The 25,974-nt window shown below is 35.4% G+C and overlaps 1 protein-coding gene across 2 annotated transcripts in view; it reads left to right on the forward strand.

The window, feature by feature from the left end:
* Positions 1 to 25,974, forward strand: part of cv-2 (crosveinless 2-secreting protein) — a 46,041-nt gene that overhangs the window by 4,451 nt on the left and 15,616 nt on the right. For both annotated transcript variants that reach the window (XM_017621913.1, XM_017621914.1), the window contains exons 2-3: positions 4,842 to 5,554; positions 20,914 to 21,005. In XM_017621913.1, coding sequence (XP_017477402.1) covers positions 5,011 to 5,554; positions 20,914 to 21,005 — 636 coding nt within the window. In that variant the 5' untranslated portion in view covers positions 4,842 to 5,010. The remainder of the gene's footprint in view (positions 1 to 4,841; positions 5,555 to 20,913; positions 21,006 to 25,974) is intronic.

The raw sequence follows: 25,974 nt of genomic DNA on the forward strand, positions 1-25,974 counted from the left end.
TTTGATATTTTAACCCCAAAAGTGCAATTCAATTGATAAGCTGCATTGGCGTGAAATCTCAGCAGCGGAATTAATTTATTTCGATTGCCCTGCAATCAAGCGGTTTGACGCGCAATTGAAGCGGATTTTGAAATTTATGAACATGTACTTATGTATGTATGTATAAGTTTGTTTGTACGAGGGTGGGTCAAAAACTTCGCGGAATGGAGAGGAAGAAGAATGACTAGATTCCTTCCTAGATTAGAACTCTATTGGTCTTGCAGCTCTTCGCAGATTCATGTATTGTTAAGAAACCGCGCGAGTCCCCTTGGCGTGGTACCATTCAGGTCATGTGCATCTAGAAGAGATGATCCAGGAACGTAAATTTTGTGCTTTGCTGTTGCCTGTGCTTCGCTGAACTATCTGCACCGCCGCTGAAAATGTGCGAACCCAAGTTTCACAAGCGCTTTAATATTCTGCAATGATCAGTAGGAAAGCCAATGACTATTATGATTCCCCATCTGAAATACATATGTACATATAATATATCGTCGGCTGAGTGAAAAATCGCCCCTATCTTGGCTGCCGGTTCGAAAACGCCCTATCTCCGCAAATGGTTGAAGAGCGCCCTATTTCAGAATCTCGATTGTCGCTTCGAAAACGTCCTGTCTCAATAGAAATTCAATTCATAGTATTGGCAGCTGAGACAGGGCGTGCTTTAACCAAATTTTGAAATACGACGTTTGTCAATTCTTTTCTGAGACTGGGCAGTCGAGATATGGCGATCTTCCACTCAAATAAATTATTTATTTATTTGAGCTGATTGTTTTCTTCAGAGTTAATCCACTAATTTTGTGGTTTTGCGGAACTCAGTGGCAAAGTGAGAAAGGGTGCTAGGCGCTTAAAACCATGTGTCACCGCTTTGTGGCAAGAATCTGAACCACGTTTTTTGCATGTGTAGCAACTGTCACTAGCTCTGTTCACGGAGGCGATGCCCATTAACCGTTTAAGACAGTCCACTGCTAATATGTGCTCTCAAGGAGGCTTTGTCGATTTCACCTCTGTCTGTATTCCCTCGCAGACATAGTGCCATGGCATAGACCTTAGCCTGAAAGGCAGATGCGTCCTTCCCCATGCCGGTGAATAGGAGCCTGCTGGGTTACAAACCGAAGATTTCTGCAGCGGTGCCCTGGTCAGCCTCGGTGCCGTCTACAGATATATTTGATGCTTATGACAGTCTTTCCGAGGTTTAAGCTATTCCTCTTCCCGGTCGAGTCTGCTTGGAGAGGAAGTCAAGTTGAGTTCAAAGGTGTACCTCGGAAGGCATATACATAGTCCTGCGTCTTAGTATAACAAATTGGAAATGGAAGGGTGGGTGCGTGAGCTTTTTTGTTTCCGGATCTCCTCCTAAAAGAGGCCCGCAAGCAGTAATAGCACTCCCTCCTTCGGCCAGAGAATACTTCGCTCAGCAATGACTGGGCGGCATCGAGGGGCTATAGTGGGCAAAACTCATGTTGCCTTCAATCTCAGGAGGTCTATTTAGTTGATGGCTCCCATTGAGCAGAAGGGACTGCGTTGCCCTTGCAAGAATTAGCTATGAGGCATGTGACGCGATGTGTTAGGAGCCTGAGCTCTTTGGAACCCAAAATTCTGCTTGGGTCTATTCGTAAATCGTGAAAGCAGTACAATGGACGGCATGTAGTCTGAGCGATGTTTTCTACATGCATTGTGTTCGTGCCTGATTCCGATAAAAAAAAAAAAATAAAAAATTGGTGCGCTGAATAGTCCCTTGAGGCCCACTGTGCAATTGTTAAAATTAAATGGGGCACTTCTTTTCTTTTTCTTTCAAAAAGCGCAGAAATCGCCGGACTCATCTACCAATCCCATAAATATATTCTCTTCAATTTTGAAAATAAATGAGAATCTGAAGGGTCTAAAGCTCCGTTTATGGCAACTTAACCTAACTTAAAGATTGTCACGTTAAAATTCTCTTAAAGGTATGTTGCTTATATTTGTACAGGCGAAACTTAACGTAACTTATTGCCGCGTCGAATCCTGTTTTATTTGGATTTTCTAAGTTCTAAGTTACGTTAAATTAAGTTAAGTTGCCAAAATCAGGCTTCAAGTCTGTGCTAAATACAAGTGAGTTTAATATTTCGAGGTCGCAGTTGTGTAGGGTAGCGTCCATTTCCCTCTCCTTTTGCCTTAAATTTCCTCTTTAGGTTTTTGTAAAAATGGTTTTTTTTTGATAGATCAAAAAAAAGGATACATCCCAGGAACTGCATATTTTCACAAAGTATCGCTATTGATCTGCTGTTGCCTTCGAAGGGCTCTAAACCTTTTCGTTACCCACTTTGCGCTGAAATTAGACATACCAAGATCCCTTCGAAGTATGTTTAGAACGGACCTACATGATACTCCAAATATTTCTGCGATATCGCTTCAATCGGCTGTTTTGTTCGCTGATCCTGTTCAATGGACTCTCGCTTGCTTGAGTAGGCTATGTTACATATAAATCGAAATTTTCTGTTTCGTTTTTCCTAGTTTTAGTCCGATTTACTTGTTTTTTTTTAACGATATCTCTAACATTAGTAACCTCCAAGTTGTAATATTTAAGAAAAATCCCACACCTCTCTTCAGAGCCTCTATTCGACTACCCTGATAAGAAGGTTAAGTTAGTTTAGTCCTCACCAGAGTTATTTCAGAGTGTGTCTGTTAAACTACATATCATTCCATATGAATTCTAGAATGGCTGACAGATCCACTTCTGATAGGGATGCCAAGTTGATTGCAGATTTTAAATATATAATTGCCATGCGGAGGCAAAATGTAACTGTATTTCATTTACGTATGTGTCGGAGAAGCTCGCATGAAAATTAAAAGAAGAATATGCGAAATCCAAATATAATTTTTTGTATACAGAATCACTGCATAGAGTAACAAGTAAAAATAACCACTTTATCGGCTAATGATACCCAACCAAATTTCACTTAGAGCAGAAAATGTAATACAAATTTTTGTAAAAAAATACATACTCATACAATCGTTCAACTGAATACCTATTTAACTGAGCGGTTAATAGCTCACACAGCTCACAGGTACGTCAAGTACCCCTGAAAGCCAAGTACTTAATTAGAATTTTAACTGGAAAAGAATGAAGTAAATTTGCTTCTGCTTTCGAATTTATTCACTAATATATCATTTATACATATGTATTTATTTTGTTTTATGTTTCGATACTTTCGCGATAAATTTTTGAACTTTCATGCTACGCGTGCGTTCAAGTGCGTACATATGTGTTCAAGTGCGATTGGATTTTCGTTCGATGATGCTGGCCACAGTAATTGACGCATGTTTACCAAGTAGCTGCTTGACTTTTAATGGTTCAACCGAATATTGACTCAAAATTCGACAAAGTGTTAATGCGTGGCAGCATAATTGCTGCTTATTTTACATAATTGCGTATTTTCCATAGACAAGAGTAGTTTATTTTTAGCTAAAACGGCGAAGTACTCGACATATTTTTGATTCTGAGAAAGACGCATTGAAAAATGTAAATAAATTTCTTAACATAAATTTGAATTGAAGAAAAAAAATAATAAAATAACATGAATTAAAATTGCTAAAAGATAAAAGAGGTAAGCGTGCCCATGAGGCATTAAAGTGCATTAGGGATGCCACTCTGGGTAAAATTTTATGTACATATGTACATACATACATATGTAATATGTACTACATATGCACAGCAATTCATACTATTGATATTATTTATTATTAATTTATGTATGTGAAAAATTGTGGGTCGTATACATTAGGGAGGCTCACTTTGTATTTTTTTTCGACTATGCTCGTGTACACCAAAGGATTATACGTGTAATTCTAAGAAAATTAGATTTTTTTTTATTTCTTATTTTCCTTTTTTAATTTGATGTACCTTAAGGTTTTAAAATTTTATTGTTTTAAAAAGGTAAATATTTATTTTATTTGAACTAAATTTTTAGAACATTTTTACATTTTTTTATTTGAATTTTTTTTTCAATTTTTAGATTTAGTTGTTGTCAAAAGNGAACTAAATTTTTAGAACATTTTTACATTTTTTTATTTGAATTTTTTTTTTTCAATTTTTAGATTTAGTTGTTGTCAAAAGAAAAATGTTAAACCTCAAGTATTTTTTTCTTTTTTAATTTTGTCTGTTTTTGAATTTAATTTCCTTTTATTTTTAAGAATTTATTGTTTTAAAAAGAAAAGCATATTTTTTCAAAAGTATTATTGAGCTTTATACAACGATTTTGTTTTTTTCTTTTGTTTTGGAAAATTGGAAAAACCAAGAAAGTCTATGCGGAAAAATCAGCATAAAGTTCAATAAAACTGTTGAAACAAATATTAATGCGTTACAATAATATTAACAAAAGATTTTTTTATTTCATTTAATTTATAGAAAATTGTCCTTTTTTCATTTAATTTTCTTTTAATTTTTAGTTTGTGTCACTTTGGAAAGAAAGTTATATACTTTTTTAGTTTTTAGAAAATTTATTGCTAAAAGACAAACAGAACAACGTTAAGACCTCCTCGTTTTCTTACGAAATAAATGTGAAATGTTATTTATCAATTTTACTAGGAATTGCAGTCAAAATATCCCCGCAGATTTGGAATATGTGAGGCGCCATGTCCAGGCTAACATTTACGAAAAAAATGTCCACACTTAAAGGTTAAATATACTATTAACGACCTCTCGAAATATATGCACATATTTTGTTTCATACCGCTAAAACCTTCGCTAGATTACGTTTACATAAGATCTTAATAAATAAAAAATCGCTTCAAATTAAAACATTTAAAAATCTATTTTTTCTCCATTTCAGGCCGTAATGAGGTTATAAATCCGAAACAACAACAAGCAACAACACATTGAAATGAGAAGACGCTGCAACACAAAGCTGTAAATCTGGCAATACTGGCAAAAAATAAATAAAAGAAAAAAGGGAATCTAAAATCAAGCGCGTAGCAAACCGCTGAGAAAAAACCCTCGCAATGCAAAAGGAAAAGCGAAGCAGGCAAAAGCCGCACCGACGCCAACTAAAATGGCAACATGTAATTAAAACAACAACAAGGGAAGCCCAAGCTCTGCCTGCAGCAACAGCAACAACAACGAAAATAGCAGCCGCCACAGCCATACCAACTAGAACAACGATAACAACAGCAACAAAGCCAACACTGCTGACAGTGTACAACAAAATCGTGCGCACAATGACAGTTGTTGCAGGCAACATTGGCGCTGTTGTTGTTGGCGATGGCAAGCAGGAGGTTGGCTGTTGTTGCGCAAGCGAGCCAAGTGACTCCAGCCAACGGCAACAGCAACAACAACGAATATGCCCCCCACAAGCGCAGCTGCTGCAGCATCGGCAACAACAACAACAGCATAAGCAACAACAAGGTGGTGAGCCACTTATGCAACGGCGGCTGCATTTACGGCCATGGCCAGGACAGCGGTCAAAGTTCAGCTCCTGGCTGCTGACAACTGTGTTCATCGTTGCCATTTGCCTGGTGCAGAGTGCGCAGACGAACAGTTTGTTTGGTAAGTTGTTGTTTTGGCTGTTTCACTTGCATTCGTAGGATTGAAATTCCATTTCCAAGATTTCTCAAGATTTTTGTTCCTTTTACACCAAAAAAAAAAAAAAATTAAAACAAACTAGTGTAGTGCGCGTAAAATCACAACAACGTCGACAAGCGCATGCGCATTGATTTACGAGAGGCTGTAGCGATATGTTAACACACAGCTGAATGTTGGCTGTTATTCGCTTGCCGATGTTTTTATTGTTGTTGCTGACAAACCGAACACAGCAAACATGTTGATTAAGTCGCCGATATTCGCACGTACATATATAATTTTTTTGTTCGCACAAAAGTAGAGTTTGTATGTTTGTGTGAAAGGTTGATTTGTTGTTGTTACTGTATGTGAAAATATTTGTGTTGGTTCAATGCGATTTGTTTGCGATTTCGTGACTTTTTTACCATTTTCTAATCAAAAGTTATGGGAATTTGAAAATTTACGCATAGCAAATGCAGTTTAATGCTGCAAGCAATTTTCGATTGCATTTTCACTATGTATGTACTTCCTTATGGAGAAATTCGTTGAGAGCTATCGGTAACCGTAATTATTTAAAAAAAAAAAAAAAAAATATTTAAAAAATCATGTTCAGGCGGGCAAGAGTGAATATACGGTGAGCCTAAAATATAAAGTCTGAGGCTAACGTGAGTCCTACAGTGTCTTTGTTGTTTCATGTTCTTCGTCACATATCTTGTATAGATCAAAAACTGCTCTACTAAAAGTAGAGAGCGTCTAATCAATAGATAATATTTCTACAATACATTACTTTACAGGAAATGTGACCAACAAGACTGCTCAAGCCGAAGATATGTACATGGAGAACATCGCTATTTATTCGTTTGAAACGTCGCGATGCGTCAAGATGTTCCTCATATTGAAGATTATATCAAACCGAAAGTAGAAATATCAGCATTTGATTAGACACTCCTTGGTTGATAATTGCTTTAACACGTTGCAATAACTTTGTGGCTATTCTAATCACATAAAGAGGTTTTGGAGCTGCTATTTCTGAAACGACGGTTTTCGCCTGTCTGTTATCTTCTGGCTTTCATCCAATAATGTTTACCCAAATTTGCCTTCCAGAAGTACTAGGTTCGCTTTACAGAACTATTTGGCAGTGCCATAAAAGGTCTTGTGCTTAGAAATACCTGAGCTTACCCTTTGTCTGGCCAAAATTGCCTACCACTTGGAGCTATTTTTGTTTGCTTTAAAGTCGAGGACTGTGAACTTGCTGCCTGATTGTAAAAAATATAATAAAACCGGTGATTACGAACCTCTACGAGCTATAAACCCTAGAAACCTGGTCCAACGCCACAGCTTTTATATCACTGAGCAGAATACTTTAATGTTATGTGCACACTTGCACCTCGAAAGGTAGCTATCCACATAGAATTTCTTGGTCTTTTAAACTGGAAGTGAGTTTGGACTGCGTAGATTTCTCCTTCTCCTAAGGATGTATTTTTTACTGCACAATGGTTTCCGCTATCTTCAAGTTTTAGAACCAAATCTTTTGCTCTTTACGTTTTTACTACTACAGTGAGATGATAACAAGCAGATCAATTCCTTCTGTCCTTCTCCAGGTTTTGCGCGGTTTGCCGGGAGACATGCTTCTATCGACTAGGGAATTCCATTCCAAGGCCTTCATTGCAGTACTGCCGTATTTGCGCCCAGTGCGGGCTAACCATTTCAGTCTTCGAATCCAGATGTTAAAGGGGCTCCATATTGGCATTTCTAAGCAACTCCTCATTTAAAATTGTTTATGTAGAGGTGGCACAAAGCATTGAAAGCATTTCGGCTTCGGGACTTGCTTTTCGGCTCACCGCACTAAAAACCCACCCCTGCTCCGTTTCCCTCCTACTGTGGAACCACCGTTATCGATTACCTGTTCAGTACATACCGTGCATTAGTGATCATCCTCGTACGTAAGTCTGTATAATAATAATAATAGATTGGTGCTTGCACATATGTTAGTGTTTGGCCGAGCTTCTCCTCCGAATTGTGGCGTGCGCCTTGATATTGTTACATAAAGCGGAGGGACCTACACACATATGTATGTACCTATATGCGAAATAATGGCAGTGAGACATTTTCACCAGTTTGGCCTATTCTTTTCATTGATTAATTTTTGTTTGATTTTATATAAAAGAGTAACTCACAATATATGTACACAAATCGGCATTTCAGCAGGTTTTCGCAACAAAAAGCTTTGAATTCAGAATTTTTAGAGAGATTCCAAGTTTACGATTTTACAAATTTTTTCGATGTAAAATGTGTTCGAAAATTTTTTAAATGGATGAAAATGTATGACACCGGCAGCAAAAAAAAAGATTAAAAATCATCGGGATATTGCAGAAACTTGCAGTTTTATTTAATGGACTATAAAACTTCAAACTTAAAATCTTTCTAAAAATTCCGAATAAAAAGCTGGTTGTTGCGAAAACTTACTTTTCGTACTGCATATTTACAATAGAACTCAGCGGTTTATAAATATTTCTCAGTGCTTGTAATTTCCATTTGTTGTAATTTTCTAATCTATAATGTGGTATGTGATTTTTTGTTGTATATTGGCATTCTATGCTAAATTTCTATATTTTATGATTGTGCCAAAACAGGATGAATTGTGCCAAAAGTGCCTCTGAGAATTGAAAGTGCCAAAAATGGCACTATTGTGCATACTTTTCCATCACTGATTCGAAGGAAGGTGAAAACATTTGCTTCCAAGGTAACGGAAGTCAAATAAAAAATAAAAAAAAACTGCAGCAAATGTGTTGCTATGTTTTTTGTACAGGTGTAAATTAGAACTGCGTCATTATTATTTCGTTTAAATGTTTCCCTCGTAAGACAAGCAGGTTCAGGAGGCCTTGTTGAATCTCTAGCTATTCTATGCAAAACGTTTAAAAATAAGAGCTCCTAAGAGGCCTCCATATTTTGTAGTATTGTCTACTAGGTAAGAATATTGATTTCATGCGCCATTGTCTTTAAAGGAAATTCTTTTCAATATTAGATACGTCAAATAATATTTTTGAAAAAAAAAAAATTCGGAGGGTACACGTGCTTGAATTAACAGCACATTTTGTTTAAACTTTCCGAAAAACGTGGCTAATGCGTCACAGCGCGAATCGTAAATCTTCAAAATAACTACTGTAAAAAGCCATAGAGCTTAGCAGTAAAGTTTTACATTTAATGATGTAGTTTGCAATCACAACAAAAGGCAACACTTTTATGGTCTATCAAACGCTCGAATAAAGCCAAACAAATTTGAATTCATTATCGTAAACTTACTTTTTCAGTCACATTGTTATAAACAAATAATTCATTTTCTTAATGGAATATGGCAACAAGTTGTTGTAAATACATACATATATTCATGGATACCTTACATGGCAGCGTCCGTTATGCATACTACAAGAATTCTGTATATGCTAATGTAGATATGTACATATGTATGTACGCATCAAAGCACCGCTAACTAAATTTTAACGATTTTAATCGGGCTTTAAGTGACGATGCCCACCAACATCATCTATCATTGACTGACACGTGTTCCATTGAAGCGTCAAAAAATGTATCATTACAACACTTCGGCCAAGGACGTTCGTAGATGGTGAATGAATATATATATTAGGGTGGTCCAAAACTTCGTGTGAAAAAGTCAAGTCGGAGTATATTTTTCGGTATAGAACAATCCTAGGGGGTGAGAGCATTAAAATTCCGACTTTACATTTTTACATACATACATAGAGATAATTGTCCATATTTACATTAGGGTGGTCCTTAAAAAATCAAAAGAGCGATTTATTTCAGTCTCACCCCTTCAATCAGTAATAGCACGGTCACAGATATCACATACAAATTTTGGTCCCGATTGGAGACGGTTAAGGTGTGTCGCACAGGGGCCAAATTTCTGAATCCTCTATGGAGACTCAAAAAATTAAAAATATTTTTTTCATTTAATACCCAAAATCGATACTAATAAAGTCGAAGATATCACATAACAGTTTTGGTCCTGATTGGAGTCGGTTAAGACGTCTTCATAGGGTAATCTAAAGTTGGACCCTGTGTGCCACGTCTTAATCGACTCCAATCGGGCCCGAAATTTATATGTGATATCTTCGACTATAGCAGTATCTATTTTGGGTAGAAGATGAAAAAAAATAATTATTTTAAATTTTTGAGTTTCCATAGAGGAATCTGAACTTTGCCCCCTGTTATATGTGATATCTTCGACTATAGTAGCATCGACGTAGGGGTTGCGGCTTAGGAAATCTGATATTAAAATTTGCTTCCTACATTTAAGGATCACCCTAATGTGCATATATGTATATATAAATAATTTTTCAAGTTGACCTGTACGTTTGCGTGAAAGAACTCCTCATATACTTGTGTCAAAATTTCGGTTTGAAGCAAATATTTAGTCTTCTAAAAACTGGGTACAGCTTTTACTTCCTTTAAAAACTGCATTTAAATTTTTTGAAAAAAATTGGACGTAAAGTGCTGCTCATTTAGAATAAGGTTGGCACTGAAAATATAGATACAATGCTGTCTTTGGAACAAGGGACGGTATAAAGTATTCAACGACATTTTAATTTGAAAAAGTGGACATATGAAATGGTTCAACCATTCAGTCGAGTGATTGTCTACTTTTTATTATCCATATTTTTTTCCATTTTCAAGGACTTGTCACCGTAAATTTTACATAACCAAATAAATATTAATTAAATAATGCCACAAAAAAAAATGATGGCTTGATTTCTATACTCCTAGCCGGAGCAGTTTTTAAAAGATTTGTGTATGTTGTCATATTTGGATCATCCTTTATAGTACGTTTGTTTAAAATACATATTTAATAAATATTTGTTTCTCAACTAAATTCCAAGAACTGAAATATCTTTGTATGTATGTATATACCCTCATTAGTTATATATTTATTCGTAAATATGTAAACTCGCCTACATAAGCTTACAACATAAAATACCTTACATTTTATGCATATTTACGAGTACACATACCAACAAAGAGAAACTTACACCCAGCGGTGACTTCAGGCCTAAAGTATGGCAATACATCCAGCCTGAATAGTAATGTATAATACTTGCCATACTACCTACGATTCCAATTAACATTTCAGTTGTTATGTATGTTTTGAAAAAATGAGCAAAATACTCTTCTTGCTTACCGAACAGCCAAACTCCTTCAACGTTGTCATGCCTTGCGTCCCAACCAGGGTTACCACTTTGGTAAATTATTACCAAAATTGGTAAAAAAAATTTGGATTGGTAAAAAGGTAAATTTTTGTTAAAGTATTTTGTTTGAAAAACAAATAACACTTTTCGTTCCCTCTTTATTTCTCGTAGTGATCTTTATATTATAATTTTCTTTCTACTTTGTTTGTTATACTAAACTTCCGTCGACTATAAAACTGCATACCAAAAAAATTCAGATTAAAAAACTCGAAATATAGACGAAACTTTTTGTAAATTTTCTAAATGTTTTATATAGCTTGAATCCTTGATTCGTATGGGTTTGGTTTAATCGCAAACAATATTCTTATGCAATCAAAAATAGCAAAAAAAAAATTACTTGAACAACATTGTGAATATAAAAAAAAAAACAAAAATATAGGAAAAAAATTACTTGAACAACATTGTGAGTAAAAGAAAAATTACCAAGGGGTTTTGAGAAGCTGTATTTGTTAACAATAAATCCAGTTGAAGTTTTTTTTTCAAATGGTGAAGTTTCGTTGTAGCCTTTGTTTCATCACTTTCGATTTTGGCTGAAGGAAACCGAGAAGATGTCATTAATATAATCTCAAATACCATATCAATAGTTAAATAAAAAGTTCCTCAATAAAAAACTTTTAATTTCTATGGCAATAGAACAAAACTATAGTTTTTAATAAAATAGCTAAAAAAAAGTTATTGGTAGATTTTTTTCAGATTTGGTAAATTTTATTCAAATGGCTGGTAAATATTTTTTTAGTCAGTGGCAACCCTGGTCCCACGTAATTATAGTTCATTATTGGCTCTGGTGTTATTGGACGCCTGGGAGGCAAGTGTTGTGTAGGTCTGAGCTGATAAATTACGTTTTTTTTTAAATCTCCTTTTGTGCTCCCTCATTTGTCTGAAATCATTGAAAACTTTTTTAATTAATATTACTATTCACTTATTTTTAAACAGCCGCAGAAAAACTTGTTTTCACATATGTATGTACTTCTTTTTGACTACTTTCCTTCGCATTCAGAGCGTAGGAACAAAAAAAAAAATATAGATCGGAATTTATTGTGAATATACGATGACGTAAACATAACTTCGCTTAACAAAGCCCAATCAAAAATCATCGGAATTGGTAATGTCTTTACTAAAGGTACCGCTGGGCATATGATATGTATGTATGCGTGTAAAAGTTAATGTAAATATCAGCATACCAACGTAAGTTTGTTTTCTAAATAACTTATACATATTTACATATGCATAGGTGTATCTACTTACGTACTTATTTATGTACTTAATTATTAGTTTTATCAACAAACAATGTTCGCTCTTTTATTCAAGTTTTTTTTTTCGTAAGACTCAACAGATTAGAGTGCTAATCTGGTATTAACAGTTTCGCGGAACTACATGTCACACCTGCCACAACACTAAACAAAAATACAAACAATGTCACTTTTTATGAAGTCAACTGTCTGCTCTTAAGAGCCGGTCAGAGTGGCAATATATTTGGAAAAGGCTGTCAAATTGAAAAATTTCCGAAAGCAGTTGCATGAGCAACAACACCTTGCATGTAAAGTGTCTTTCGAAAGAGGTTTTTTTTATTTCTGAAAGGCGAATTGTAGATTTGTAGTGCAGCACGTGCAAGTTGAAATACATTTCCGAAATCGATTAAGCACTTTGAGTTGCAGTCACACCTTGCAACTTTCATTTCTAAAACTGATTTTCGAAAAGTGACAGAAAGGTCTTTCTGGCTGTTCACACATGAAAATAAAATTTTTAGACTTGTGAGGTATCCATTGGAAAGGTATTTTCTCACCCTTTTTATTATTTTGCTAATAAGCTCATTCAAAGAATGAAAGAGAAAGTTAGGAACATCATTCGAAGTTGAATTAAGATGTGTTGGTATTTGCTCATAAATAAAAATAGTGGAAAAATACCTTTCTACCGAGATCCCATAAGTCTAAATCAGAATAGTTTTAGCCCAGTTATTTAAGTTTTTCGTAAATCAATATTTGAAAAAAGTAAACAACAGCATCAAAAATCTCATTATTACGATTCCGTTGAAAAGATTTTTAAATATTAATCTGTATTTAATCTGTTTTGTCATCTGAGGGAATTTTTTTCAAAAAGTTCTTGAAGAAACTATTTTTATTCATAATAAATTTTGTAATTCCGGCGGAAAACCCGCAACTTTTTTTTTGTTGATGCAGTCTAATATACATACATACTCGGTATGTATAAATTAAATTATAGTTAATGCAAACAAAAGCTTGCCGATAGTCCAAATAAGAAAATTCATATTTCGTTGAAGTCAGTGAAAGTGGCAGACATTCTTAGGTAGCTGTTAGACGTGGCAAGTGCAAGTCGTTTTCAAAAGTATGACACACTCAAGAATTTCCAAAAGAGATTGCAGGAGCAGTTACGCCTTGCATGTAAAGTGGCTTTCAAAATCAGTCTTTATTTCGGAAAATCAAACTTTCCGATACTACTTTTTGTCCGTTGCTACTACCTTTTGTTGTTGTCTGTTATGAATGTAGACAAGACCACTCTCAACTATGTTACCAGACATTTCTATGCTTATAACAAAATTAATGGCCTGAAAAGTTTGCTAAACCTGCTAAAATGTGCACAAAACAGTCACAAAATTTTTAATATGTTAATAATGAAAATACACTAATTTTACGCAAATTCGCCAAAAAAACAATTACTAGCGCAAAAAATAAAATTAATAGTGCAGCACGAGCAAGTTGAAATTATTTCTCGAAAGCGATTTGCGTAATTTCAGTTGCAGTTACACCTTGAAATTTTTATTTCCGAAAGTTATTTCTGCGAATCTGCAAAAAAGGAGTTTCTGGCTGTTTACACGGGAAAATAGACATTCGATTTCGTATTTTGACAGAAAAATTATTAGAAAAAGCGCTTGCATTGCCACGTTTAACCACACCTTTTTGCATTGACGATTTCCAATCTTCAGCCAAAGCCAGTGTTGGCGACACAAAGTGTGTGTATAGGACGTTTAATTACTTCATACAAGCCCACTTACACAGAAAGTGTACGACTGTCTCGCTTGAGCCCGGGTCCTCGCAGCAACGACAAAACCTATTGAAGGATAGGCCAATCCTTTCGGGCCAGTGGCCAATGCAGTGTGCCGTAAGTTTATAGGTATTTTCTTTGCTCAATCACATTAGAGCCATGGTTTTAAGTGGGCCATTGGACACCCAGAACTACCGAGTAATCCTAAACGATATTGTATGATCCCCCCTCTGTATAGCCTTCGACTGGTAAATTTCGACAATTCTGCCCTTGATATTCCTGAGTAAGGCATTCAATGCAGAGCCGCACGTCGTTAGTACATCCGCTGTCTCGTTTGCGTAAATGTCTTTATGTTCCGGGTCCTATATTAGGGTAATTTCGTTTTGATCAGAAATCGAAGAGTGAGATATGGCATCTAGGGTCATCCACCAGTTGAGCCCTAACAAAGGTAGAAGTGAGTGCATGAATAGCCGGTTGGCCATCTGAGAAGAAATTCATCTGCCTTCTCGAGGTTGTTTGTTTTTTCAAAGGCATAACTGCTATCTAACCTCTGACTTATCACAGCATAGAAACTGGGTAAATCCATGTTAAATCGACCAATGATTGGAATCGACCATTTTCGATTTGGAAAAACTTTGGTCAGAACTTTTGCTTTTTTTCACGAAACGAAATAAGAAAATTTTACAAATTTTGATATTAAAAAAATCGTATAAGCAAAAATTTGTAAAAATTTTTGGGTAATTTTTATATACATTTATCTCCAATTGTACTTAAAATAATTAGCCCAAAATTTATAACAGTCTTTGCTTTTGCGGTTTTTTTTTAATTGCAAAATTCTGTTTTTTTTTTTATTTTTCGTATTTTATAATTTGTTTTTTTTTGTTTTAAATAGCCCCAAATATCACCTTTAAAACGAGTTCAGAACGATTTATGTAACCATATTATAGATAGTAAAAAAATAAACTAAAAAATTCGGATTACTGTAAAATTTTAAATCCTCGAAAAAATGTTTAAATTTATTTTCCTTTGGCAGAGCTTCGTTATATTATAAAAGAAAAGTTCTGACCAAAATTCATCCAAATTAAAAATGGTCAATTCCAACTATACTTCGACTTGGCATGGATTGGCCCAACTATATGTATGTATATATACATACATAAATTCTTCCATTTCTTACCGCATTTGCATAAATATTTTCGCTTACCCACCCGGTCTCGACTTAATTGCTTTACAAGTGAAACTTAAACAGGCATATTACTATCAGCCTTATATCTTTCCATTGATATTTGACACGCAGCATGTTCACGTTTACAAACTGAATTCCCGATAAGAATGAAACTACGAAAGGTATGTAAAATCAACCGCAGGCAAATTAAAAAAGTAAACATTACTTACAAATGAATGACAAAGTTGCCCGTGTCTTTTATCTTATTTTTTTTCGTCTTATTGTTGCTGCTAAATTATCGTTGCAATTCCGATGTTCTTTCCTTTCTTATTTTATTATCGTTGCCACACACTGTTCTGCACTGTTCTAAACTATGTATTCTCTTCGTTGCGGTGCACTGCAACTCTGCAAAGTCCTAAATCACGCACTTGGCCCTTTTCTGAGAATCACCAAACCAAAGAACTGTGTGTGATTGGCAAACCGTTGCACGGCTTCATTATGCTGGCCTGCATCCCGTTTCACAATCACTGCCACAACTAAGGATGTACGTAGTCAATCTTTCACTTCCCTTCACCACTTGTTCGCTTGCGTTTATTGTGGGTTTTGTTGCATTGCTCCGTCTGGACGACAGCCACGATAAGCATCTTCGGCGTGCAGTCAGCAGTGGCCAGCCAGCATGCAGCCAAAAATGCCGGCCGCTGTGTTCTTTCTCTCTAACTTGGTCTTTGGTTTTGGTTTTGCTACTCGCATCATGTAGCGTGTCGAGTTTTTACTTTTCGCCATTGGCATTGCCATGTCGACGGTTGCCTTTTTTCTTGCTTTCCTCGGCCGCTTTTGCAGTGCTTGTTCTTGATTTTCGGGACCTTTTTTTTTTTTTGGTGCCAACCTCATTCGGTAATTACGGCGTTTCTTAGCTGGCGCTAGCCCTTTTTCTGATATTTTCATTTATGTGAACGGTGGGATAACTCTGCTGCTGCGGCGTCTGAATGCTGCAGTGTGCCTTTGTGCACTCAAATATACAGTGGAGTTTGCCTAGATAGAAACACCTGGGTCGGGTGCAGGAGTTCGCAAGGACGCTGTCAAAATTGGGCCTTCACTCTGACCAAAGGAGATGAGATATTCATGTGCTAGTTAGGAATAATTCTCTGACATCCCTAAGGATAGAAAGAACCCCAGCTAGAAAAGGATCTTTAAACCAAAAAATCTACTTCAATTCTGTTTAGAAATGGCATATGTCGTCGGATTGCCATAAGTAGTCATAATCACTTAGCCGGAATATAACCTTAACCCTAGGAAGGAAAACCTTGTAATTTTACGAATTCATTTACATATTTATCTTTTTTTAAATTATCGCAAAGTCCTTTATAAATAATTGCACTAAAAATATCAACATTAAATAATAATTTTTCTAAAATTGTATACAAAAGTAAGTAGTCGTAAAATTTGCGAGGTTTACTTATAAAGTAACTCCTAAGACGGTTACCTTTCCAGGGTTAAGGGAGCTTTCAACCTCCTAACGAAGTCAAGTTCTGACGGCAACACTCATCGCCATCCCTACTGAGCTCTGCCCTATTCGCTCCTACTCTAGATGGTCAGCGATTTCCCATAATTATTTTTGCAAAAATTGTAGAGGCGAAGACGAACCAAAATTATTTGAAATTAAATTTCTAACACGATGTCATCTTTGAAGGTTTTAAAGTACAACTTTCCGCAATACAGCTGAGGGTCCTGGCCTTCAGTGCTTTAGTTCGCAAAAGAGATAATTATTTCTCATAAAAATATATATATATATGTATATATATTAAAATATATTAAAATTAAACCGATGATCAAAACTTGGCCGTAGAGTGGAAAGCCATTCTGCAGAAGTTTTCTAAACAGCTATATCATCTTCCTGTGTATGTTACCGCTTAATTTTCTATGAAATTTTTCTCGCTCGTTTCTAAAACTCTGCTCTTAACTGTACGCACTATGGCTACTAAGGAATCATAAACGCAATGCAACCGCGAAAGCCAACCAAGTTGACCCTTGCAAAAAAAGGAAGCACAACGAAGAGGTTGAGGGCGTACGCTACAGCACGCAGCACGTTACAGCGCAGCGCCATCGTCATCGCCACTGCCATGCAGGTGGTCTTGGCTAGCGGTCCTCTGATCTTTTACTGCATGCCACAACGCCTCCTCCACCGCCCCTTCACATACCTTTTCAATCTACGGCGGTGTCTTTTACTGATTTTCGAAGTCATTGTTTTCTTTTTCGCTACGATTTGGTTGGTGCGCATTTTAAGAATGGCCAGTCGAAAAGGCCGAAGACACAGTTACCATTGAAGCAGTTACGTAGACTACATACCTTCAACTCCGGAGTGCATAGGCATTTGGCTTTGTATGTACATATGTATTTATGTTTATGTATATGTATACTTATGTTATCTTCGTCTCTTATGCACCACACTAAATATGTATGTATGTTAGCGCCATTTACAACAAAACAATGCAGCTAAATATCGTATTTGCTGTGCACTTAAAGAACAATCAACAAAATCTACAAGCGCCACTACACACAAAAGTAAAATAAATACCTAAGTTTGTACCTACATACATACATACATACATACATAAATACATACTACCTGTAGTTATAACAAACAATGCACAATATCGTAATGAGCTCCAGTAACCGAAACGAAAAACAACTTGCTCGACAATCCATTGATTTCTGCTGTTTTTTTTCTTTTTGTTGTGTGCAGTTCTTATTCTTGGACTGCTGCTGTGTAGGATCTCGTTGGAATTTTGTTTGTGGTGTAGTACTATGTACGAAGAGTACCTTCTTTGATGATGAAGCATTTCCGCTTTTACTTAGTATTGTCTTAAGTGTGTTGATAAGCAGCATTCTTTTACCTTTTTTTTTTGTACGTGGCGCGTCGTGTTGTGTGTCGAAAGACTTGTCCGATCAATTTGCCACAGGTAAAAAGTACTTGTATGTTTGGAATATTTACTATCTAATAATGGAAGTGCGTTCTTGGTACCTCATAAATAAAACGGTTGATTGGTATGAGTGCGCGTGTATGTACATACATATGTGATCTTTTAAGTGTCCGTCTACAGCCATGCATGTATGTAAATATACATTTATTTTGTAAATTAAACAATAAAAATACTAATCATCTAATCGTTGTTTTCCACATAATATTTTTCGTGTGGCGTTAGTTTGTAAATGTATATGGAAAATGGAGTGAACGAGAATTTTTCATACATACATACATATGTAAACCGCCGGAAAAATGTATTGGCACAGAGAATTTTTCACAATAAATGCAACAATTTTTATTAAAGTTTTTTCCGCTAATTTTTTATAAAAGCATGGTTCTATCTACGACAAAAAAACATAAAAATATAATGTATTTACTTTGTACAAAATTTAGGAAAATTCCACAAATTTTAAACTTTTTATTCAAATTTTTTATTTTTTTTTTTGAGTTTTCTAGCCCATTAAATTCCTGTATGGAAAATGCAAGTTTGAAGTTAGTCAAAAATCGGGTTGATTTTGTTGAAGGTTTTTCGCTTTTTCTCCGTACAAAGTATTTTCAAATTTTTTCATTATGAAAGAAACTGCATGAAAAAAATTGCCAAACATCAACGTTAAGTCCTTATTACTTTAAACTTGCACTTTTTTGTAATAAAATTTATTGGGCTAAAAAACTGCAATTTCTACAAAATCTGATTAAATAAAGTTGAAAATTTGTATGAAAACTTATTGCATTTCCCTGAGTTTCGCACAAAGTTTAAGAGTTATATTTTTTTTGATGTAGTAGGAACAATATTTTTATAAAAAATTTGCAAAAAAATATAAAAATAAAAATTGTTGCATATATTGTACAAAGCTCACTGTGCCCATACTTTTTTCCGACAGTGTACATATATGTACATACGAGTTGGACTTTAAATGAAAAATTTTTAAATTTTGTACCCTTTTTGTTTCTGTGAAAATTACTCATAAATTTAATATGTAATTTGATTCAGATGTATAGTATGTCTTTGTGATTCGGACTCTTTCTCCTTACCTTAAGTATACAGTGAACTATGGCATCTTTATATATGTACATATGTATATAAAACTGTAGGACGGTTTTTAAAGTGTTTAAAAAATCCAAGGGATTTGAAAAAGGTATCTGGTGTCAAAAGTGTGGCCTCCTGATTCCGAGAATGTCTTCATTTTTCTTGGGCCACGTCGAATTATTTTGATATCGCGCTTTAAAATTTTGAAGTGGCGTAGTGTTAACCGGGAATTTAGACTAATTACGGTTCTCGAAAAAGTGGTAACGGAAATAGGCCCTATCGAAATACACCTAATTCTGTTTTCACATGGTAGATACGTTCCATACAAAACTGTGTAAAACAAAACCGTTTAAAAGATACATGAATGAAAATTATGGTCGCAATATTTTGACAGATACCGAAGTGAACAGCGAAAATAAGTGACATTTTCCTACTAATTTTCGATTTATAATCCAGTTAAAGTCTACTTTATTTTTTATGAATTTGGGTGTATATTTGTATGACAAAATTTATATTTAAATAAAATACATAGAAAAAATTTAAATACTACACGTTTCCAGCTCTGAAGAAAAATTACAAGATTATTTTTTGCTTTTCTGTTGCTTGAAAAAGAATTTTGCTTTTGGTGTAAATTTTTGCAAAAATACCTATGGGGTATTCCACTGTCACGGGTGGGACATTTAAGTATAAAAAACTCAACAATTCTACATTTTGAAAAGGCTACACCTAATTCACTATTCTATTAGTTATTATCAAATACGAAAAAAATTCCAACTTACTTTTGTACGGGAAAAAAATCTGAGTTATTTCCTCGGTCACGGCTGGAGCCTGCTTTTTGGAGCTGATATATTTTACGGAAACTCTGCGAATTTAGTTCACTTTTCTGTGTGATCTTGATGTCTTGAAATAAAAAAAGAACCACGAACAAATACTAACAAAGCAAAAAAATAAAATAAAAATTATTGCTTTATTATAAAATATCCGAAATTCCTCTGTCACGGGTGGGACAACGTTGTCGTTTTTACCTTCCTGAATTCAATGGGCTATAAAACTGAATACCTAGAATTTTTGTAAAAATTCTGAACACAAATTTCTTTTTCATTTATGTTGCGTAATTTTATATGAACTTTTCTTTTTTTGAGAGCTGGAAACAGTCCTTAAAGGCTTCAATTAATATAAAGTAAATTTCAATTAAAAAACGTGATATTCACGATGTTGTCGCGGCTACGGAAGAAAACTAGCAGAACATTGTATTAAAAAAATCTAGGGCAACTCAGAACTCCATGCAATATACATATGTACGTACACAAACCGAATTTCAAATCGATAGCAACAAAAACAACGAAGTTGATGTATGTAAGACGGCCCGATAGAGTATATGCCGACTATATGATATAGTCCGGTCAATTTTGAACTCTTAGAATGTTTTTTCCGGGAAATATGCCCTAAACCACTTTTCTTATGAAGGCGCTTCTTAATTTTTGGCGCTCTAACCGCCTAAGCTAGTTTAGCCCGAGTTCAACAACGCACGCCAGTATTTTTTCTTCTATGCTAAGTGACGCCTATTGGAAATGCTATTTAAGTGAAGCCAAGCCCTTCTTCGCTTAGTCCGTCTTCCTTTGTTACCACCAGCGAATTCCGAGCGGAAAATTTTCAGAGCAGCGGCGTCGGTGTTCATTCGAACGACATGGTCATGCCAGCGGAGCCGCTGTATTTTAATTTTACGAAAAGAGTGCGGTTCTGAAATTTGCTTCTATACGTATGCACATATGTATGTCAGCTTGGAGTGAAATTTTTAATTTCTTTCATACCATTAAAAACCACATAAGACTAACATTTTCCTTTTTTAATATTTTTTTTTTTCAGGTAATTTACAATCTTGTTCCAATGAAGGCGAAGAAGTTCAAATTCAAGAACTAATAAAGTGGAATTCAAAGTGCTTTAAATGTGCCTGTAAGGTGAGTTTAAATTAATAAAATAAGATATTAGACTACTTTTTTTATTGATCTGTGATGAAGCTAGAAGATGTATCAATAAATAAATTTTTGGATAATTTTAATATTTGGATGGCGTCCTACTTGTAGCACTCAAAGACGGTGTGCTAAGCGTTTGCATACAATTTCGATTGAAAAAATTAAATTCCCACTTTTTATATTTTAATAGAATATTTATCTCCATATGTTACTGCCATTTTCTTAAGTGGTATGTACTGTACTGACACGGTCATAAATAAATGTAGACAAGATTTTACTCACTTCCTTTGTTGCAAATTTTATGATACCAAAAAAAACATGCTATTATGAATACACACATACATATGTATGCACATTTATGTATGACATATAAATATGACATATGAGTATGTATTCATACTTAAATAAACAGGATATACAGCGATTGTCCTTAAATAAATACAATACTAAATATCATAAAAGGAAATTGCAAACGGAAATAAATTTTGTGTATGTATTGGTATTTGTGTATGCATCATACGTACATATGTTTGTATGTACATACATATATGTAGACATACCGATATGCATCCTTATGAAATTGTGTTGTCATAAAGTAAAGTACTCGCTCGTATCGCCACTACGACTCTGTTGATTATAATTTATTCCGCAAACAGAGACAATTTATTGCCAACTATTCATGCTCGAGAGTATTTATGTTGTTAGTTTTTATTGCAAGGGGTTTTTGTTTTTTTTTTTTTGGTGTTTTTGTTGCTCTGTACGATGGCCAACTTTGCCGCCTCTATGAGCAGCCAAGTTATTGACCCAAATATTTGTCATTATTGAAATTCATAATCTCAAGTGACTGTAGTCAAGAGTGTGGCGGCCCGCCTCACACAAATACACGCACCATGGCACGCAGCCTTGCATATATGTACATAGGTATGCATGTACATATATCTCCCTTGCAGCTTTCACAAACTGCCAGTCGGAAGTTGAAGTAGGGAGAGAGTAAGGATGTCAGTGCAGCGCACAGTTCAAGCAATGAATGATTTATATACGAAAATCCGTTGAAATCGCGAACTGCAGTGAAAGCAAATTGTACTCCTACTTCTTTCTGTTTGAGCTTTTTTGGCATCCCGCACAGCGCGCTCTTTATTGTTGCCATGACAATTCAACCCCTACGAGAAGTGGAACGACGACGAGCCATTGCGAATTCGAGGGGTGCGTAAATTGCGTTGCGTGAACTGGCGACTGCGTTCTGCAGCCAATATTCGCTCGTATCTCATGAATAATAGTTTATGCTATACTATCACATACATACATATGTACATATGTATGTACTAGAAGATAAGTTCCCAACATCCTCAATGCATAGCAACGGAAGCTCGTCTGGCAATTGCAAAAGGGAGGAAAATTTGAAAGGATAAAGCCGAAACAGCTTGAACTGGCCAGGGGCCATAGCGTACTCGGTTCTAGATCTCATTTACGGACAGCGACAGCAGTGGACGCTGTTTGAGTGCGTCTACTTGTGTACGTATGTATGTATGTATGTATGTATGTATGTATGTGTGTGCGCATGTTTGTACAGGCCTCAGGCCAGGGCCAAACTGCAACTCAGCTTTTCAGCTTAACACAGAAATACTACACAATAAAGCATATGTGTGTACTTATTTCCGCCATTCAGTTCCTTCGGCTTGTATTTGGCCGCTATTTTTCTGCTTTATATTTCTATAAAGCTTTGGTTTTCCTTATTTATTTATATTTTTTTTTTTGTGTAAAAATAATGTGATTTATGCTCTACCAAAAGGAAATGTTCCGTAGGCAGATGTTTGGCAACACTAAATACTCTGAAAGATGAGCCAAATATTGCACACATGTATGTGTGTGTATGTACTAGGGATGTTAATTTTTCGGCTTTTTCCGGGCCCCCGGGATTTTCGGGATGGCGTTGTCACAATCCCGGGATTAGTCCCGGGATTTAGATATTCATCACTTTTCAACAACTTGAATCGAATAAATTGCTTCCATATTATTTGAGAAGCTCTCCTACCATTAAATAAATAATAAATAAATCGGTTTGAAACCTACTTTTTTATTTAATGTGGCGTTTTTATTTTTTCTCTCTGACCGCAGGATTTATTTTGAAGGACTTTTTAATTCCAAAGATAATATAAATATTTCAGCAAAATANCAAAGATAGTATAAATATTTCAGCAAAATAAATTAAAAATCGAGCTTTTTATAAATAAAATAATTTAAAAGAAATAAAAAAATTACCTCAGATGATAGAATATGGTGATAATAATATAATAAATTTTATTATTCCGGGGGAAAAAATGCAACTTTTTTTTATGATGCACGCTAATCTACATTCGTGAATATTAGACTGCATCACTCCCCGTACAAAAAAAAAAAATTGGTACTGTGTTTTCATTGGAATTAAAGAGTCTATTATATATTAAGACGTCCACCATAATATTTCGGAAAAATATTAAGATTTACGCGGGCTTGACCGATTTGAAAATACCTCCAAAAATGGAGTTTTTCATGAATAAAAATAGTTTCTTAAAGATTTTTTTTAGAAAAATACGCTCAAATGGCAAACCGGTTTAAGCTTAAAAAATTTGCATAAAAATTGAAAAAAAAATTTCAAAAATTCAAAATGTTAAACGGAATCGTAACGGAATTTTTCAAAGATTGGTATAAGAAAAACTTGAATAACTGAACCTAAACTATTCCGATTTAGACTTGTGAGGTATCATTGGGAAGGTATTTTCTCACCCTTTTTATTTCTTTGCTAATTAACTCATTCAAAGGAGGAAAGAGAAAGATGAAGAAACTATTTTTATTCACAAAAAAATCCATTTTTGAAGGTATTTTCAAATCGGTCCAGCTCACGTAAATCTTTATATTTCTCCGAAATATTTTGTTGGACGTTTGGTGGACATAATAAATTTTGTAATCCCGGCGGAAAAACCGCAACTTTTCTTTGGTGATGCAGTCTAATGTACATATGTAATTCGGTCTAGTACTTGTACCACATAGATGAAGTGTTAGTTTGGGAGTAGTGGTGCATAAATAGCAAAGCTTAAACATCTCAAGTGACAAATCCTTCTTTATTGCGTACTTGTTTGGCAATTGTCGCTAGTCAAAAAATTGTGAAGTCAGGCGTGCCGAAGTACATATGTACATACATATGTATGTGCATATATGAGCACATGAATAGGTATGCATGCTTTATTTCTTTAATTTGTACAGCAAAGTATAAATATATTCTATATATCTTGGTATGATCCCACCTTGCAGAACTTCGACGACCATAAACGTTGAAAGGACTTTGACTGAAGCTATCCTCCGCAGCGAAATACTTAGGCAAGTGCAAGACTTCTGCCAACGCTGTCCATGTCTACTTTTAAATTTCGTGGTGGCCCAAGGTAGAGGAAAGAGCAAAGAAGGGCATAGCAGCGTACTATACCTGCAAAAGAGCTTTCTGAAAAAACTGAGGGCTGTCACCGCATACCACTCACGGTGTGCACACTACAGCATCCGGCCAATTTTAACCCCAGGTGCGCTGGTCTGGTGGAAAGCACTGGATAAAAGCGGTCTAAGAGGTAATTAATAGTGGACGGCGTAACGGAATCAAGGCCGATCTAGAAGTCAAAACTGAGTACCTCACGCCAACTTGGAATTTTTGCTTAAGATTCCCATACATTTTCCAAATATGGAAGATTGGGAAGGCGATCTACTGTGGGTAAATGATGGCACTTCCATCTATACCGAGGCTCAAGGCTAGAGAAAGGAGACGGCTGGAGTCTATACTTCAAGGACATATAGATAAGGCAATCGTATTGACCGTCCGATAACTGCAGTGCCTTTCAGGCGGAGAAGTCGGCTTGTCGCAAATGGAATGCTAAGCCTCCGTGAGGGAACGTCACTATATTGGTTGACAGCCAGACGGCATTGAAAACTTCAGCTTCCAAGGTGGTCAAGTTGAAAGTAGTTCCGAAATTTCATGTAACGCTGCCTTAACTGAGTCATGTTACAACCTCTCTCTACTGGGTTCCTGGTCATATCAATATCAAAAGGAACGAAATAGCCAACATGATGGCTGGGCACGGCTCGAAAATGCAGATTAGCGAAGTGGGTAACTCCTACAACCATCGATTCCTTTTCGACTAAGGGGGATTGAAGAAACACTACAACCGTAACTAATAACGTATGGATACGGTGACCATCCGTCCTTTATTTTAAAGGACAGTCCTTTATTTTAACGCCCTGTCCTTTATAATTGTTTTCAAAATAAAGGACGCCTTTTGTCCTTTATTTCTTAATCTGTCCTTTAAATCGGCTCTGCATTTTTCAGAGGTAAATTTTTTAACGCAGAATATGAAAAATAAAAATGTCCCTTATAAAATATAATGAAAACCTTCGCGAGTTTGTTTCGCACCCCACTTAAGGGTTTCTATTTAATCGGCAATCTTTGTACAATCGATAAGGCACAGGGAAAGTTGTGCACAGGTTCGTGTTGCACGCTGAGTTTACCAGTTCCACTGAAAGAGGACAATAATCCCCCTGCTGCACAGTGGTTCAAAACTGGAATTTAGTGTTCGTAATTCACTGGGGCCTTCATTTTTCACTTAATTTCAAACACTATTTGAAAACAATTGTATGGGTCTCCCAAAACAAAAATATACACAAAAAAAAAGAAAAATGAAATGTTATAAAAAAATGTTCACCAAAAATTTTTTTTTGGGTTTTTAGTAAAAATTGGTTGAAAAATTAAGGTTTATGTTGATTATCAATATTAAATTCCAATTTTGAACCACTGCGTGCTGGCTTCATCGGACAGTATGAATTATGGTAAACGCATTTTGGTAGCACAGGATAGCGAAGTCCTTGAAAAGGATTTGGCTTCACTTTCGCTACAGCAGGGGAACTTGTACAATTAAATAATATAATTAACTGGTAAATA

This window comes from Rhagoletis zephyria, unplaced genomic scaffold (assembly GCF_001687245.7).
Source record: "Rhagoletis zephyria isolate East Lansing unplaced genomic scaffold, Rhagoletis_zephyria_1.1 Rzeph_scaffold_02640, whole genome shotgun sequence".
In the NCBI taxonomy this organism is placed as follows: Eukaryota; Metazoa; Arthropoda; class Insecta; order Diptera; family Tephritidae; genus Rhagoletis; species Rhagoletis zephyria.